General features: G+C 52.1%; 1 protein-coding gene across 1 annotated transcript in view; it reads left to right on the forward strand.

The window, feature by feature from the left end:
- Positions 1 to 15,001, forward strand: part of MRRF (mitochondrial ribosome recycling factor) — a 33,399-nt gene that overhangs the window by 4,022 nt on the left and 14,376 nt on the right. Inside the window, exon 3 of the mRNA XM_082264714.1 lies at positions 378 to 533. Coding sequence (XP_082120840.1) covers positions 378 to 533 — 156 coding nt within the window. The remainder of the gene's footprint in view (positions 1 to 377; positions 534 to 15,001) is intronic.

The raw sequence follows: 15,001 nt of genomic DNA on the forward strand, positions 1-15,001 counted from the left end.
CACATCAGTGAAGAAGAAAAATTACTTATTTGCAAAATTTTATAAAAAAAAAAACAAAGAAAAAGGTTGTTTTGATTTTCAAAATTTTCTGTATTTTTCCATTTGTTTATCAAAAAATAAAAAAAAACCAGCGGTGATTAAATACCACCGAAAGAAACCTCTTGTGTCTCAGAAAATGATAAAACTTTCATATGGGTACAGTGTTGCATGACAGCGCAATTGTCATTCAAACTGCGACAGCGCTGGAAGCTGGAAATTGCCCTGGACAGGAAGGGGGTGAAAGCTTTGTGTATTGAAGGGGTTTATATGGTTGTCACTTTGCCAGGAAGATGATATGAAGCCCCCGGTGTAACAAAGCCTGTTTTTTTTGCGTTTAGGCAAAAGCCAAAAACACGCTCCAGCAAGATTAAACATCAACGCGGCTTTAGTTGAAGACATTATCGATCTGAAAAGTGTGGAGCAGGAAATGAAAACCGCTCTTGACAACCTGAAAGAAGACTATAACAAAAACCTAAATATCAGAACTTCTCCAAGTAAGTGATGTTCCTCCACAATAGGACACAACGCCAACTCCAACTATCTTTGCTACCCTTGGCCAGTAGTCTCCAAACTTTCTAAACAAAGAGCGAATCTACTGTCCATCAGGACTGTGGTTAGTGGGAGTAAAGCATGATCCATCATTGGTGTCAGTGGGAGGAATAGTGTCCCATCATTGGTATCAGTGGAAGGAATAGTGCCCCATCATTGGTATCAGTGGGAGGAATAGTGTCCCATCATTGGTATCAGTGGGAGGAATAGCGCCCCATCATTGGTATCAGTGGGAGGAATAGTGTCCCATCATTGGTATCAGTGGAAGGAATAGTGCCCCATCATTGGTATCAGTGGGAGGAATAGTGTCCCATCATTGGTATCAGTGGAAGGAATAGTGCCCCATCATTGGTATCAGTGGGAGGAATAGTGTCCCATCATTGGTATCAGTGGGAGGAATAGCGCCCCATCATTGGTATCAGTGGGAGGAATAGTGTCCCATCATTGGTATCAGTGGGAGGAATAGTGTCCCATCATTGGTATCAGTGGAAGGAATAGTGCCCCATCATTGGTATCAGTGGGAGGAATAGTGCCCATCATTGGTGTCAGTGGAAGGAATAGTGCCCCATCATTGGTATCAGTGGGAGGAATAGTGTCCCATCATTAGTATCAGTGGGAGGAATAGTGTCCCATCATTGGTGTCAGTGGTAGGAATAGTGTCCCATCATTGGTATCAGTGGGAGGAATAGTGTCCCATCATTAGTATCAGTGGGAGGAATAGTGTCCCATCATTGGTGTCAGTGGTAGGAATAGTGTCCCATCATTGGTATCAGTGGTAGGAATAGTGCCCCATCATTGGTATCAGCAGGGCCGGTTTTAGACAAAGTGTGGCCCTGGGCAAACCTAAAAGTGGGGCCCCGAATTTTTTTATATTCTACCAAAAATATAGGCGCATTTAATCAATTTAGCCAAATAAAACATACAACTACATGAAAATATGCTTTCATTAAATAACATTAAATAGAATAAATAAAATATAACAAAATCAATGCAACTATGAATTTTTCATCGAGAAAAAATCCAGTGTAGACAAGGCTTTAAGGCCACAGGTAGCACAGCGCTGCGCAGTGCATTGTATCCACCCGCCGGCTCAGCGTGACACTGACAGGGGGCGGCTGGGGGCCCTTTGGAAGATGAAGCCGACTCCTGACAGTGACGGGCCCCTTTGTAAAATGGAGCCCGCTGCTGACAGTGACACGGGGCCAGGGCCAGACTGGGTATGAAAACCAGCCCTGGAAAAAATTACATACCAGCCCCATAGCATTGCGTCGTCATACCAGCACAACGTTGATTTCTTGTTCATAAAAGGTAAAATCATGCAGTGCGTGCCCCGTCAATGCACACTGACCACAGCGTGCCCCCTTTCAATGCAGACTGACCACAGCGTGCCCCCTTTCAATGCAGACTGACCACAGCGTGCCCCCTTTCAATGCAGACTGACCACAGCGTGCCCCCTTGCAATGCAGACTGACCACAGCGTGCCCCCTTTCAATGCAGAGAGACCACAGCGTGCCCCCTTTCAATGCAGAGAGACCACAGCGTGCCCCCTTTCAATGCAGAGAGACCACAGCGTGCCCCCTTTCAATGCAGAGAGACCACAGCGTGCCCCCTTTCAATGCAGACTGACCACAGCGTGCCCCCTTTCAATGCAGACTGACCACAGCGTGCCCCCTTTCAATGCAGAGAGACCACAGCGTGCCCCCTTTCAATGCAGACTGACCACAGCGTGCCCCCTTTCAATGCAGACTGACCACAGCGTGCCCCCTTTCAATGCAGAGAGACCACAGCGTGCCCCCTTTCAATGCAGACTGACCACAGCGTGCCCCCTTTCAATGCAGAGAGACCACAGCGTGCCCCTTTCAATGCAGAGAGACCACAGCGTGCCCCCTTTCAATGCAGAGAGACCACATCGTGCCCCCTTTCAATGCAGACTGACCACAGCGTGCCCCCTTTCAATGCAGACTGACCACAGCGTGCCCCCTTTCAATGCAGAGAGACCACAGCGTGCCCCCTTTCAATGCAGACTGACCACAGCGTGCCCCCTTTCAATGCAGACTGACCACAGCGTGCCCCCTTTCAATGCAGACTGACCACAGCGTGCCCCCTTTCAATGCAGACTGACCACAGCGTGCCCCCTTTCAATGCAGAGAGACCACAGCGTGCCCCCTTTCAATGCAGAGAGACCACAGCGTGCCCCCTTTCAATGCAGAGAGACCACAGCGTGCCCCCTTTCAATGCAGAGAGACCACAGCGTGCCCCCTTTTAATGCAGAGAGACCACAGCGTGCCCCCTTTCAATGCAGACTGACCACAGCGTGCCCCCTTTCAATGCAGACTGACCACAGCGTGCCCCCTTTCAATGCAGAGAGACCACAGCGTGCCCCCTTTCAATGCAGACTGACCACAGCGTGCCCCCTTTCAATGCAGACTGACCACAGCGTGCCCCCTTTCAATGCAGACTGACCACAGCGTGCCCCCTTTCAATGCAGACTGACCACAGCGTGCCCCCTTTCAATGCAGAGAGACCACAGCGTGCCCCCTTTCAATGCAGAGAGACCACAGCGTGCCCCCTTTCAATGCAGAGAGACCACAGCGTGCCCCCTTTCAATGCAGAGAGACCACAGCGTGCCCCCTTTCAATGCAGAGAGACCACAGCGTGCCCCCTTTCAATGCAGAGAGACCACAGCGTGCCCCCTTTCAATGCAGACTGACCACAGCGTGCCCCCTTTCAATGCAGACTGACCACAGCGTGCCCCCTTTCAATGCAGACTGACCACAGCGTGCCCCCTTTCAATGCAGAGAGACCACAGCGTGCCCCCTTTCAATGCAGAGAGACCACAGCGTGCCCCCTTTCAATGCAGACTGACCACAGCGTGCCCCCTTTCAATGCAGAGAGACCACAGCGTGCCCCTTTCAATGCAGAGAGACCACATCGTGCCCCCTTTCAATGCAGACTGACCACAGCGTGCCCCCTTTCAATGCAGACTGACCACAGCGTGCCCCCTTTCAATGCAGAGAGACCACAGCGTGCCCCCTTTCAATGCAGACTGACCACAGCGTGCCCCCTTTCAATGCAGACTGACCACAGCGTGCCCCCTTTCAATGCAGACTGACCACAGCGTGCCCCCTTTCAATGCAGAGAGACCACAGCGTGCCCCCTTTCAATGCAGACTGACCACAGCGTGCCCCCTTTCAATGCAGAGAGACCACAGCGTGCCCCCTTTCAATGCAGAGAGACCACAGCGTGCCCCCTTTCAATGCAGAGAGACCACAGCGTGCCCCCTTTCAATGCAGACTGACCACAGCATGCCCCCTTTCAATGCAGACTGACCACAGCGTGCCCCCTTTCAATGAAGAGAGACCACAGCGTGCCCCCTTTCAATGCAGACTGACCACAGCGTGCCCCCTTTCAATGCAGAGAGACCACAGCGTGCCCCCTTTCAATGCAGACTGACCACAGCGTGCCCCCTTTCAATGCAGACTGACCACAGCGTGCCCCCTTTCAATGCAGACTGACCACAGCGTGCCCCCTTTCAATGCAGAGAGACCACAGCGTGCCCCCTTTCAATGCAGAGAGACCACAGCGTGCCCCCTTTCAATGCAGACTGACCACAGCGTGCCCCCTTTCAATGCAGAGAGACCACAGCGTGCCCCTTTCAATGCAGAGAGACCACATCGTGCCCCCTTTCAATGCAGACTGACCACAGCGTGCCCCCTTTCAATGCAGACTGACCACAGCGTGCCCCCTTTCAATGCAGAGAGACCACAGCGTGCCCCCTTTCAATGCAGACTGACCACAGCGTGCCCCCTTTCAATGCAGACTGACCACAGCGTGCCCCCTTTCAATGCAGACTGACCACAGCGTGCCCCCTTTCAATGCAGAGAGACCACAGCGTGCCCCCTTTCAATGCAGACTGACCACAGCGTGCCCCCTTTCAATGCAGAGAGACCACAGCGTGCCCCCTTTCAATGCAGAGAGACCACAGCGTGCCCCCTTTCAATGCAGAGAGACCACAGCGTGCCCCCTTTCAATGCAGACTGACCACAGCATGCCCCCTTTCAATGCAGACTGACCACAGCGTGCCCCCTTTCAATGAAGAGAGACCACAGCGTGCCCCCTTTCAATGCAGACTGACCACAGCGTGCCCCCTTTCAATGCAGAGAGACCACAGCGTGCCCCCTTTCAATGCAGACTGACCACAGCGTGCCCCCTTTCAATGCAGACTGACCACAGCGTGCCCCCTTTCAATGCAGACTGACCACAGCGTGCCCCCTTTCAATGCAGAGAGACCACAGCGTGCCCCCTTTCAATGCAGACTGACCACAGCGTGCCCCCTTTCAATGCAGAGAGACCACAGCGTGCCCCTTTCAATGCAGAGAGACCACAGCGTGCCCCCTTTCAATGCAGAGAGACCACATCGTGCCCCCTTTCAATGCAGACTGACCACAGCGTGCCCCCTTTCAATGCAGACTGACCACAGCGTGCCCCCTTTCAATGCAGAGAGACCACAGCGTGCCCCCTTTCAATGCAGACTGACCACAGCGTGCCCCCTTTCAATGCAGACTGACCACAGCGTGCCCCCTTTCAATGCAGACTGACCACAGCGTGCCCCCTTTCAATGCAGACTGACCACAGCGTGCCCCCTTTCAATGCAGAGAGACCACAGCGTGCCCCCTTTTAATGCAGAGAGACCACAGCGTGCCCCCTTTCAATGCAGACTGACCACAGCGTGCCCCCTTTCAATGCAGACTGACCACAGCGTGCCCCCTTTCAATGCAGACTGACCACAGCGTGCCCCCTTTCAATGCAGACTGACCACAGCGTGCCCCCTTTCAATGCAGAGAGACCACAGCGTGCCCCCTTTCAATGCAGAGAGACCACAGCGTGCCCCCTTTCAATGCAGACTGACCACAGCGTGCCCCCTTTCAATGCAGACTGACCACAGCGTGCCCCCTTTCAATGCAGACTGACCACAGCGTGCCCCCTTTCAATGCAGAGAGACCACAGCGTGCCCCCTTTCAATGCAGAGAGACCACAGCGTGCCCCCTTTCAATGCAGAGAGACCACAGCGTGCCCCCTTTCAATGCAGACTGACCACAGCATGCCCCCTTTCAATGCAGACTGACCACAGCGTGCCCCCTTTCAATGAAGAGAGACCACAGCGTGCCCCCTTTCAATGCAGACTGACCACAGCGTGCCCCCTTTCAATGCAGAGAGACCACAGCGTGCCCCCTTTCAATGCAGACTGACCACAGCGTGCCCCCTTTCAATGCAGACTGACCACAGCGTGCCCCCTTTCAATGCAGACTGACCACAGCGTGCCCCCTTTCAATGCAGAGAGACCACAGCGTGCCCCCTTTCAATGCAGACTGACCACAGCGTGCCCCCTTTCAATGCAGAGAGACCACAGCGTGCCCCTTTCAATGCAGAGAGACCACAGCGTGCCCCCTTTCAATGCAGAGAGACCACATCGTGCCCCCTTTCAATGCAGACTGACCACAGCGTGCCCCCTTTCAATGCAGACTGACCACAGCGTGCCCCCTTTCAATGCAGAGAGACCACAGCGTGCCCCCTTTCAATGCAGACTGACCACAGCGTGCCCCCTTTCAATGCAGACTGACCACAGCGTGCCCCCTTTCAATGCAGACTGACCACAGCGTGCCCCCTTTCAATGCAGACTGACCACAGCGTGCCCCCTTTCAATGCAGAGAGACCACAGCGTGCCCCCTTTTAATGCAGAGAGACCACAGCGTGCCCCCTTTCAATGCAGACTGACCACAGCGTGCCCCCTTTCAATGCAGACTGACCACAGCGTGCCCCCTTTCAATGCAGACTGACCACAGCGTGCCCCCTTTCAATGCAGACTGACCACAGCGTGCCCCCTTTCAATGCAGAGAGACCACAGCGTGCCCCCTTTCAATGCAGACTGACCACAGCGTGCCCCCTTTCAATGCAGACTGACCACAGCGTGCCCCCTTTCAATGCAGACTGACCACAGCGTGCCCCCTTTCAATGCAGACTGACCACAGCGTGCCCCCTTTCAATGCAGACTGACCACAGCGTGCCCCCTTTCAATGCAGACTGACCACAGCGTGCCCCCTTTCAATGCAGACTGACCACAGCGTGCCCCCTTTCAATGCAGACTGACCACAGCGTGCCCCCTTTCAATGCAGAGAGACCACAGCGTGCCCCCTTTCAATGCAGAGAGACCGCAGCGTGCCCCCTTTCAATGCAGAGAGACCGCAGCGTGCCCCCTTTCAATGCAGAGAGACCACAGCGTGCCCCCTTTCAATGCAGACTGACCACAGCGTGCCCCCTTTCAATGCAGACTGACCACAGCGTGCCCCCTTTCAATGCAGACTGACCACAGCGTGCCCCCTTTCAATGCAGAGTGACCACAGCGTGCACCATACAGGCCGGTCCCCCACAGATCCCCCTTTAGAGCAGGCCTTACCAGGGTGAGGGTCCCCCATATTTATACATCCCTCTTTAGAGCAGGTAAGGGAGGCAGGTCCCCCCATAGATCCCCTTTAGAGCAGGCCAGAGTGAGGGTGCCCCATAATTATACATCCCCCTTTAGAGCAGGCAAGGGCAGGCAGGCCCCCCCATAGATCCCCTTTTAGAGAAGACAAGGGCAGGCAGGCCCCCCCATAGATCCCCTTTTAGAGAAGACAAGGGCAGGCAGGTCCACCATCCCTCATAGTTCCCCCTTTAGTGCAGGCAGGTCCCCCATAAATCCCCCTTTAGAGCAGGCATAGGCCAGGGTGAGGGTCTCCCATATTTATACATCCCCCCTTTAGAGCAGGCAAGGGACTCCCTTGCCTGCTCTTAAGGGGGATGTATAAATATGGGGGACCCTCCCCCTGGCCTGCTCTAAAGGGGGATCTGTGGGGGACCTGGGATGGCTGACCTGCCTGCTCTAAAGGTGGATTTATAAATATGGGGGACCCTCACCCAGGCCTAGGCCTGCTCTAAAGGGGGATCTAGGGGGGGGGGCCTGGGATGCCTGACCTGCCTGCTCTAAAGGGGGATTTATAAATATGGGGGACCCTCACCCTGCTCTAAAGGGGGATCTAGGAGGACCCCCTAGATCCCCCTTTAGAGCAGGCCTAGGCCAGGGTGAGGGTCCCCCATATTTATAAATCCCTCTTTAGAGCAGGCAAGGGCAGGCAGGTCAGCCATCCCAGGTCCACCATAGATCCCCCTTAGAGCAGGCCTAGGCCAGGGTGAGGGTCCCCCATATTTATAAATCCACCTTTAGAGCAGGCAGGTCAGCCATCCCAGGTCCCCCATAGATCCCCCTTAGAGCAGGCCAAGCAGGGTTCCCTTCCCAGACCTCCAGTTCAGTGAGTCCACACAACCTACCGTTACCATCCATGCTGCTTTTCTTCTCCAGGTCAGAAGTTCTCCTGGTCAGTCAGACAGTCCCTCCCCTAGCCGAGCCAGCCCAGAGTCAGTCACAGAGAGAGAGAGATCACTGCGCAGCCGCGCACGCAGGTCTCTCTCCAGTCTCCCTCACCACTCGACTTTGTGGGCGGTGCCAAGAGGTAGAGCCAAGCCGGAGCGGACAATCCGAGGGAGGCCTGAGGCTCCGCCCCCGAGCGTTCGCATCGCATCGGGGATTGAACAGATTCCTCTCGGCAGATGGGCAGACCCGGCAGAGTGACACTTGCGGCGCGGCGGACACTGCAAGGACCGCTCACGGACACCAGTGTCCGTGTGCGGACACCTTGCCGATTGGCAAGTCCGGCCCTGCACGGGGCCCGGGGCCCCTGGACATCCGGGGCCCTGGGCAGTTGCCCAGTTTGCCCCCCCCTAACGCCGGCCCTGGGTATCAGTGGTAGGAATAGTGTCCCATCATTGGTGTCAGTGGGAGGAATAGTGTCCCATCATTGGTGTCAGTGGGAGGAATAGTGTCCCATCATTGGTATCAGTGGGAGGAATAGTGTCCCATCATTGGTGTCAGTGGGAGGAATAGTGTCCCATCATTGGTATCAGTGGGAGGAATAGTGTCCCATCATTGGTGTCAGTGGGAGGAATAGTGTCCCATCATTGGTGTCAGTGGGAGGAATAGTGCCCCATCATTGGTGTCAGTGGGAGGAATAGTGTCCCATCATTGGTGTCAGTGGGAGGAATAGTGTCCCATCATTGGTGTCAGTGGGAGGAATAGTGTCCCATCATTGGTGTCAGTGGGGCGGGTGGTGTGGCAGCCGCGCTGCTTCCTAGAGGAGCATGGCTGCCATACCACCTGCAGCACGCACGCTCGGAAACGCGACGCACGCCGGTGACGACATCTAGCCACGCCGCCAGACCTCTGCTGTCCAAGCCTTGTTTTGGAAATCCATCCACCATACTGCCGGCCCCACGGTGACCAGCGGGGAGCAGTTTGCATGGCGCTGCTGTGAAAAATGACTACACATTAACCGGATGATCTATCTTACTGATTCTCCATGTGACGCCATGTGAGTTAACTATTGTTCCATTATGTATCAAAATTTACAGTCTTCCCTTAGAGGCACCCATCTTTACTTACGCCATGTGAGTTACTTATTGTTCTACTATGTAGTAAAGTTTACACTCTTCACTTAGAGACGCCCATCTTTACTTAGTCCATGTGAGTTACTTATTGTTACATAGTTACATAGTTACATAGTAGGCGAGGTTGAATAAAGACAATAGTCCATCCAGTTCAACCTGTGTAGGTGTGTGTGACTGTAATCATCTAACATAGCCCTCAATCTCCTGATCCTTGAGATGTAAGTCTAAGAGTCTTTTGAAAGTCACCATACTACCCGCAGAAACCACCTCTTGTGGTAGAGAATTCCACAATCTTGTAGCCCTAACAGTAAAGAACCCCCCACGTTGCCTGAGGTTAAAACGCTTCTCCTCTAATCGCATTGTATGTCCTCGAGTCCTCATGCAATTCCTTCGAATGAACAGCTTTTCTTCTAAGCTGAGATCCCCATTAAGATATTTATAAATTGCTATCATGTCCCCTCTCAGACGTCTTTTCTCCAGGGAAAATAAATCGAGCGATTGCAGCCGCTCTTCATAGGTAAGGTCCTCCAACCCCCTAATCAGTTTAGTTGCCCTTCTCTGGACTTTCTCCAGCTCCAACACATCCCTCCTGAGGACTGGCGACCAGAACTGGACAGAATACTCCAGATGCGGTCGGACCAGAGTTTTATAAAGTGGAAGGATTATAGTCTTATCTCTGGAATACATCCCTTTCTTTATGCATGCTAATATTCTGTTGGCTTTGGAAGCTGCCGCTTGGCATTGCATGCTGTTGCCTAATCTATCATCAACTAAGACTCCCAAATCTTTCTCCATTTTTGATTCCCCCAAGGGTTCCCCTCCTAACGTGTATTGTGCTTTTATGTTTTTGGTCCCCAAGTGCAAAACCTTACACTTCTCCACATTAAACCTCATTTGCCATGTCGTTGCCCACTCCGTAATTTTGTCCAGGTCATTCTGTAGGATATCTGCTTCATGCTGTGCAGTTATCGCCCTGGCCAATTTTGTGTCATCTGCAAAAACTGATAACGAACTACTGATCCCTTCCTCAATGCTGTTTATGAATAAATTGAACAAGGTTGGTCCCAGGACTGAGCCCTGGGGCACCCCGCTTACTACCTCAGACCAGTCTGAGTATGCGCTGTTTATTACTACCCTTTGGACACGGCCTTTTAGCCAATTCCGTATCCAAGAGCAAACCCTGCTGTCGATACCTGCAGACCTTATTTTATAAATTAAGCGCTTGTGGGGAACTGTATCAAACGCCTTAGCGAAATCCAAGTACACCACATCCACTGGTCTCCCCCTATCTAGCTCACAGCTCACTTCCTCGTAGAATGCTAAGAGATTGGTTTGACAAGAACGCCCATTTGTAAACCCGTGCTGGTTACTACTGATGATGTTGTTGTCTTTAGCATACTCTACGATATAGTCCCTTATCATCCCCTCCAAAAGTTTACATATTATTGATGTCAGACTGACAGGCCTATAATTTCCCGGGATATGTCTCTGGCCCTTTTTGAATATCGGAATCACGTTAGCCTTCCTCCAATCCCCTGGTACATCTCCTGTCCTAATACTGTCAGCAAAGATCAGGAACAGTGGTCTAGATATAACCATACTGAGTTCCTTGAGCACTCTCGGATGTACGCCATCCGGGCCTGGTGATTTGTTTGTGTTAAGTTTATCCAGTCTTTCCCTGATTTCCCCCTCTGTTAGCCATAGTGGCAAGTCCTGTGTATTACTACTAACCATACAGTCATGGTCAGTGTACCCTTCCTTTTCCTGCGTAAAAACTGACGAGAAAAAAGAATTCAGCACGGTTGCTTTTTCAGTGTCCTCTGTAACCATCCTCCCATCATCGTTAATTATGTGTGCAATATGCACTGCCCTAGTTTTTTTGCTGTTGATATATTTAAAGAATTTCTTTGGGTTTTTTTTACTATCCTCCGCTATTTGTCTCTCAAAGTTGATTTTAGCCATCTTGATTTCGTGTTTACACTTCTTATTTTCCTCCTTGTATTGCTGGAAGGCCGATACTGTGCCCTCTGATTTATATTTCTTGAAGGCCAATTTTTTTCCCCTAATAAGTTTTTTAACGCTACAGTTTAGCCAGCCAGGTTTGGCTTTGTCTCTTCTAAATTTATTCCCCATAGGAATGCACTGCAAGATGCCTTTGCTTAATATTGTTCTAAAGCATTCCCATTTTTCCTCTGTGGTCAGTGATCCCAGGGTTTGGTCCCAGTTTACCCTTTCCATCAATGAGTACAATTTTGGAAAGTCTGCCCTTCTGAAGTTTAGGGTTCTTATGTTCCCCACTTGCCTTTTTATATTGTTATTTATACTAAATGTGATCATCCTGTGATCGCTAGAGCCCAGGTTGTCCTGGACTCCTACCTCCGAGATTATGTCTGGGTCATTAGTGATCAATAGATCCAGGATAGCATTCTCTCTAGTAGGGGAATCCACCAACTGCGACATGTAGTTATCCTGTAAGGTTTCCGTGAATAGCCGGGCCTTATGCGAGTGTGCAGTCCCCTCTTCCCAGTCAATGTCGGGATAATTGAAGTCCCCCAATATGATGACTGATCCTAGTTTTGCCGCTTTACCTATTAGTGCTAAAAATTCCAGCTCTACCTCCTCCCCTTGGTTAGGTGGCCTATAGCAAACCCCCACAACTACTTTTCCCTTATCTTCTTCCCTATCGAGTTCAACCCACACAGATTCTAAATCCATGCTCATCCCATCCGTAATGTCACTCCTTTCTAGCACCTTTATATTGTTCTTGACATAGAGACATACCCCTCCCCCTCTTTTACCAACCCTGTCCTTCCGGTACACCGAATACCCTTGGATATTGGCCAGCCAGTCATGTGAGGGGTCGAACCAAGTCTCCGCTATTCCCACAAGGTCTATGTCTTCCTCATGTACTAACATTTCCAACTCATCCATCTTATTAGCTAGGCTCCTGGCATTAGCATATACCCCTCTTAGTTTTACGGAAGTTAAACGTGATTGGCGGTTTTGTTTATTTCTGTTTGGTCTGCTGTTCTCCCGCACAGACCCGCCAATTGATGTTGTTGACCTACTGTCGCTGTTGACCCTACAACTGCCTTCAGTCCTCTGCTCCCTCCTGACTGATTCTACTTCTGAGCCCTCCCCCCCGTCTCCTAGTTTAAAAGCCCCTCCAACTCGGTGGCCATCTTTCTCCCCAAAAGAGCTGTACCGTCCCCATTAAGGTGCAGCCCATCCTTACTAAAGAGCCGGTAGCCGACTGAGAAGTCAGCCCAGTTCTCCAGGAACCCAAACCCCTCCTTCCTACACCAATTCCTCAGCCACTTGTTAACTTCCCTAAGCTCCTTCTGCCTCTCCTGTGTGGCTCGAGGTACAGGCAGTATTTCAGAGAAAACCACCTTGGAGGTCCTTTTCCTCAATCTATTACCTAAGTCCCTGAAATCGTTCTTAAGGATCCTCCACCTACCTTTAACTTTGTCATTAGTGCCCACATGCACCATGACCGCTGGGTCATCCCCAGCCCCGCCCAACAATCTGTCTGCCAGATCTGCGATGTGCCGAACTCGGGCGCCCGGTAAACAACAAACTGTTCGGTTCACGAGATCTTTTTTACAGATTTCCCTCTCTGTCCTCTTGATAATTGAGTCCCCAACTACCACAACCTGTCTAACCTTTCCTGCGTTACGGCCCCCCTTCTTCCTGGAGCCGTCCCTCCCCTGGCAGCTGGGGGAGGGCGCATGCTCCAGCTCTGCCACCCCTGAGTTGATATCCCCCTCAACCTGCAACTCAGCAAACATGTTAGGGTCTACCAACTCAGGACTGGCCTCCCTGACTCTCCTCCCCCTAACATTCCTAACAGTCACCCAGCTGCGTACCTCTGCTGCTTGCGTCTCCTCTATTCCTCCCTCCTCTATGCTGACCCCTGCCAGCGCCTGCTGGGTAATGTCCAAGCTCCTTTTCAGGTTGTAGATGCCACGCAGTCTTGTCACTGTGTTCTCTAGATCCACGATGTGGGCTTCCAGAGCAACAAGTCGCTCACATCTTGCACAGCAGTATTCGTCCTCGATTGTTTCATCAAGGAACGCATACATGCCGCAAGAAGTGCACTGAGTGGCATCCCCAATCCTGTCGGACATTATTACCCTCTACTCTATGGGGATAATATTAACAACCTGCTCTTCCTTACCTACCCTACCTCTAACTTCCCTGGTACAAAACCTGGGGTACCCACCAGTCGCTAATACCCTCACCAGTCACTAGATACTCACCAGTCGCAAGGATCCTCACCAGTCGCAAGATACTCACCAGTCGCAAGGATACTCACCAGTCGCAAGGATACTCACCAGTCGCAAGGATACTCACCAGTCGCAAAGATACTCACCAGTCGCAAAGATACTCACCAGTCGCAAAGATACTCACCAGTCGCAAGCTACTTCACCAGTCGCAAGGATACTCACCAGTCGCAAGGATACTCACCAGTCGCAAGGATACTCACCAGTCGCAAGGATACTCACCCGTCGCAAGGATACTCACCAGTCGCAAGGATACTCACCCGTCGCAAGATACTCACCAGTCGCAAGGATACTCACCCGTCGCAAAGATACTCACCAGTCGCAAAGATACTCACCAGTCGCAAAGATACTCACCAGTCGCAAAGATACTCACCAGTCGCAAGGACACTCACCAGTCGCAAAGATACTTCCAGTCGCAAAGCTACTCACCAGTCGCAATGATACTCACCAGTCGCAAAGATACTCACCAGTCGCAAGGATACTCACCAGTCGCAAGGATACTCACCAGTCGCAAGGATACTCACCAGTCGCAAGGACACTCACCAGTCGCAAGATACTCACCAGTCGCAAGTTACTTCACCAGTCGCAAGGATATTCACCAGTTGCAAGGATATTCACCAGTTGCAAGGATACTCACCAGTTGCAAGGATACTCACCCGTCACAAGGTACTCACCAGTCGCAGGGATACTCACCAGTCGCAAGGATACTCACCAGTCGCAAGGATACTCACCAGTCGCAAAGATACTCACCAGTCGCAAAGATACTCACCAGTCGCAAGGACACTCACCAGACCAGTTGTTCTACTATGTAGTAAAGTTTACACTCTTCACTTAGAGACGCCCTTCTTTACCTACAGTCTTCCCTTAGAGGCGCCCATCTTTACTTACTCCATGTGAGTTACTTATTGTTCCATTATGTATTAAAGTTTACAGTTTTTGGCGTGGCTAAGATGGCGGCGTGAGCAGACGTCTTCCCTGGAGCTCTGCTGAAATCCGGCTCTTTTCTCCGTATTCATCCTGCTAATCCACTCCCGCTGTGCATTTTCTGTCTGCGGATGCCGTCCAGGACCTCGGGGTGGACGAAGGGCGGGAAGAAGCTTCGATTTCCCCCGGTAATCCTGGACCTTTCTCCCGCGGCAGTCTCGAGGGGTGGCGGGCCGGCGCTGCGCGCCAAGATGGCGTCTCGGACGGAAGAGCAGGAGACCCCGCCGGCTCAGCCCCCAGGCATCCCGGAGGTGATGGCGGCTATATCGGCATGCCAGGCGGCTCTCACCAACAAAATGGAGGCGGTGCAGCTGGATGTTAGCTTAATCCGGCAAGACATGGATAAAATCAGGTCTCATGTGGCGGAGGTGGAGGATCGTGTGGGACAGGTGGGGGACACAGTGGCGGACCATTCTGCAGCCATCCGCACCCTGCAGACCAAGGTAAAGACTCTGGAATACCGGGCCGAGGATGCCGAAAATCGTTGTCGGCGTAACAATATCCGAATCATCTGCCTGGCGGAGGGCAAAGACGCAACGGCCTTTGTGGAAGGTCTGTTCCGGGGTCTATTGCCCGAGGCCCACCTGTCCCAACATTTCACTGTG

Source organism: Pelophylax lessonae (assembly GCF_965119305.1).
Source record: "Pelophylax lessonae genome assembly, chromosome: 7".
Lineage (NCBI taxonomy): Eukaryota > Metazoa > Chordata > Amphibia > Anura > Ranidae > Pelophylax > Pelophylax lessonae.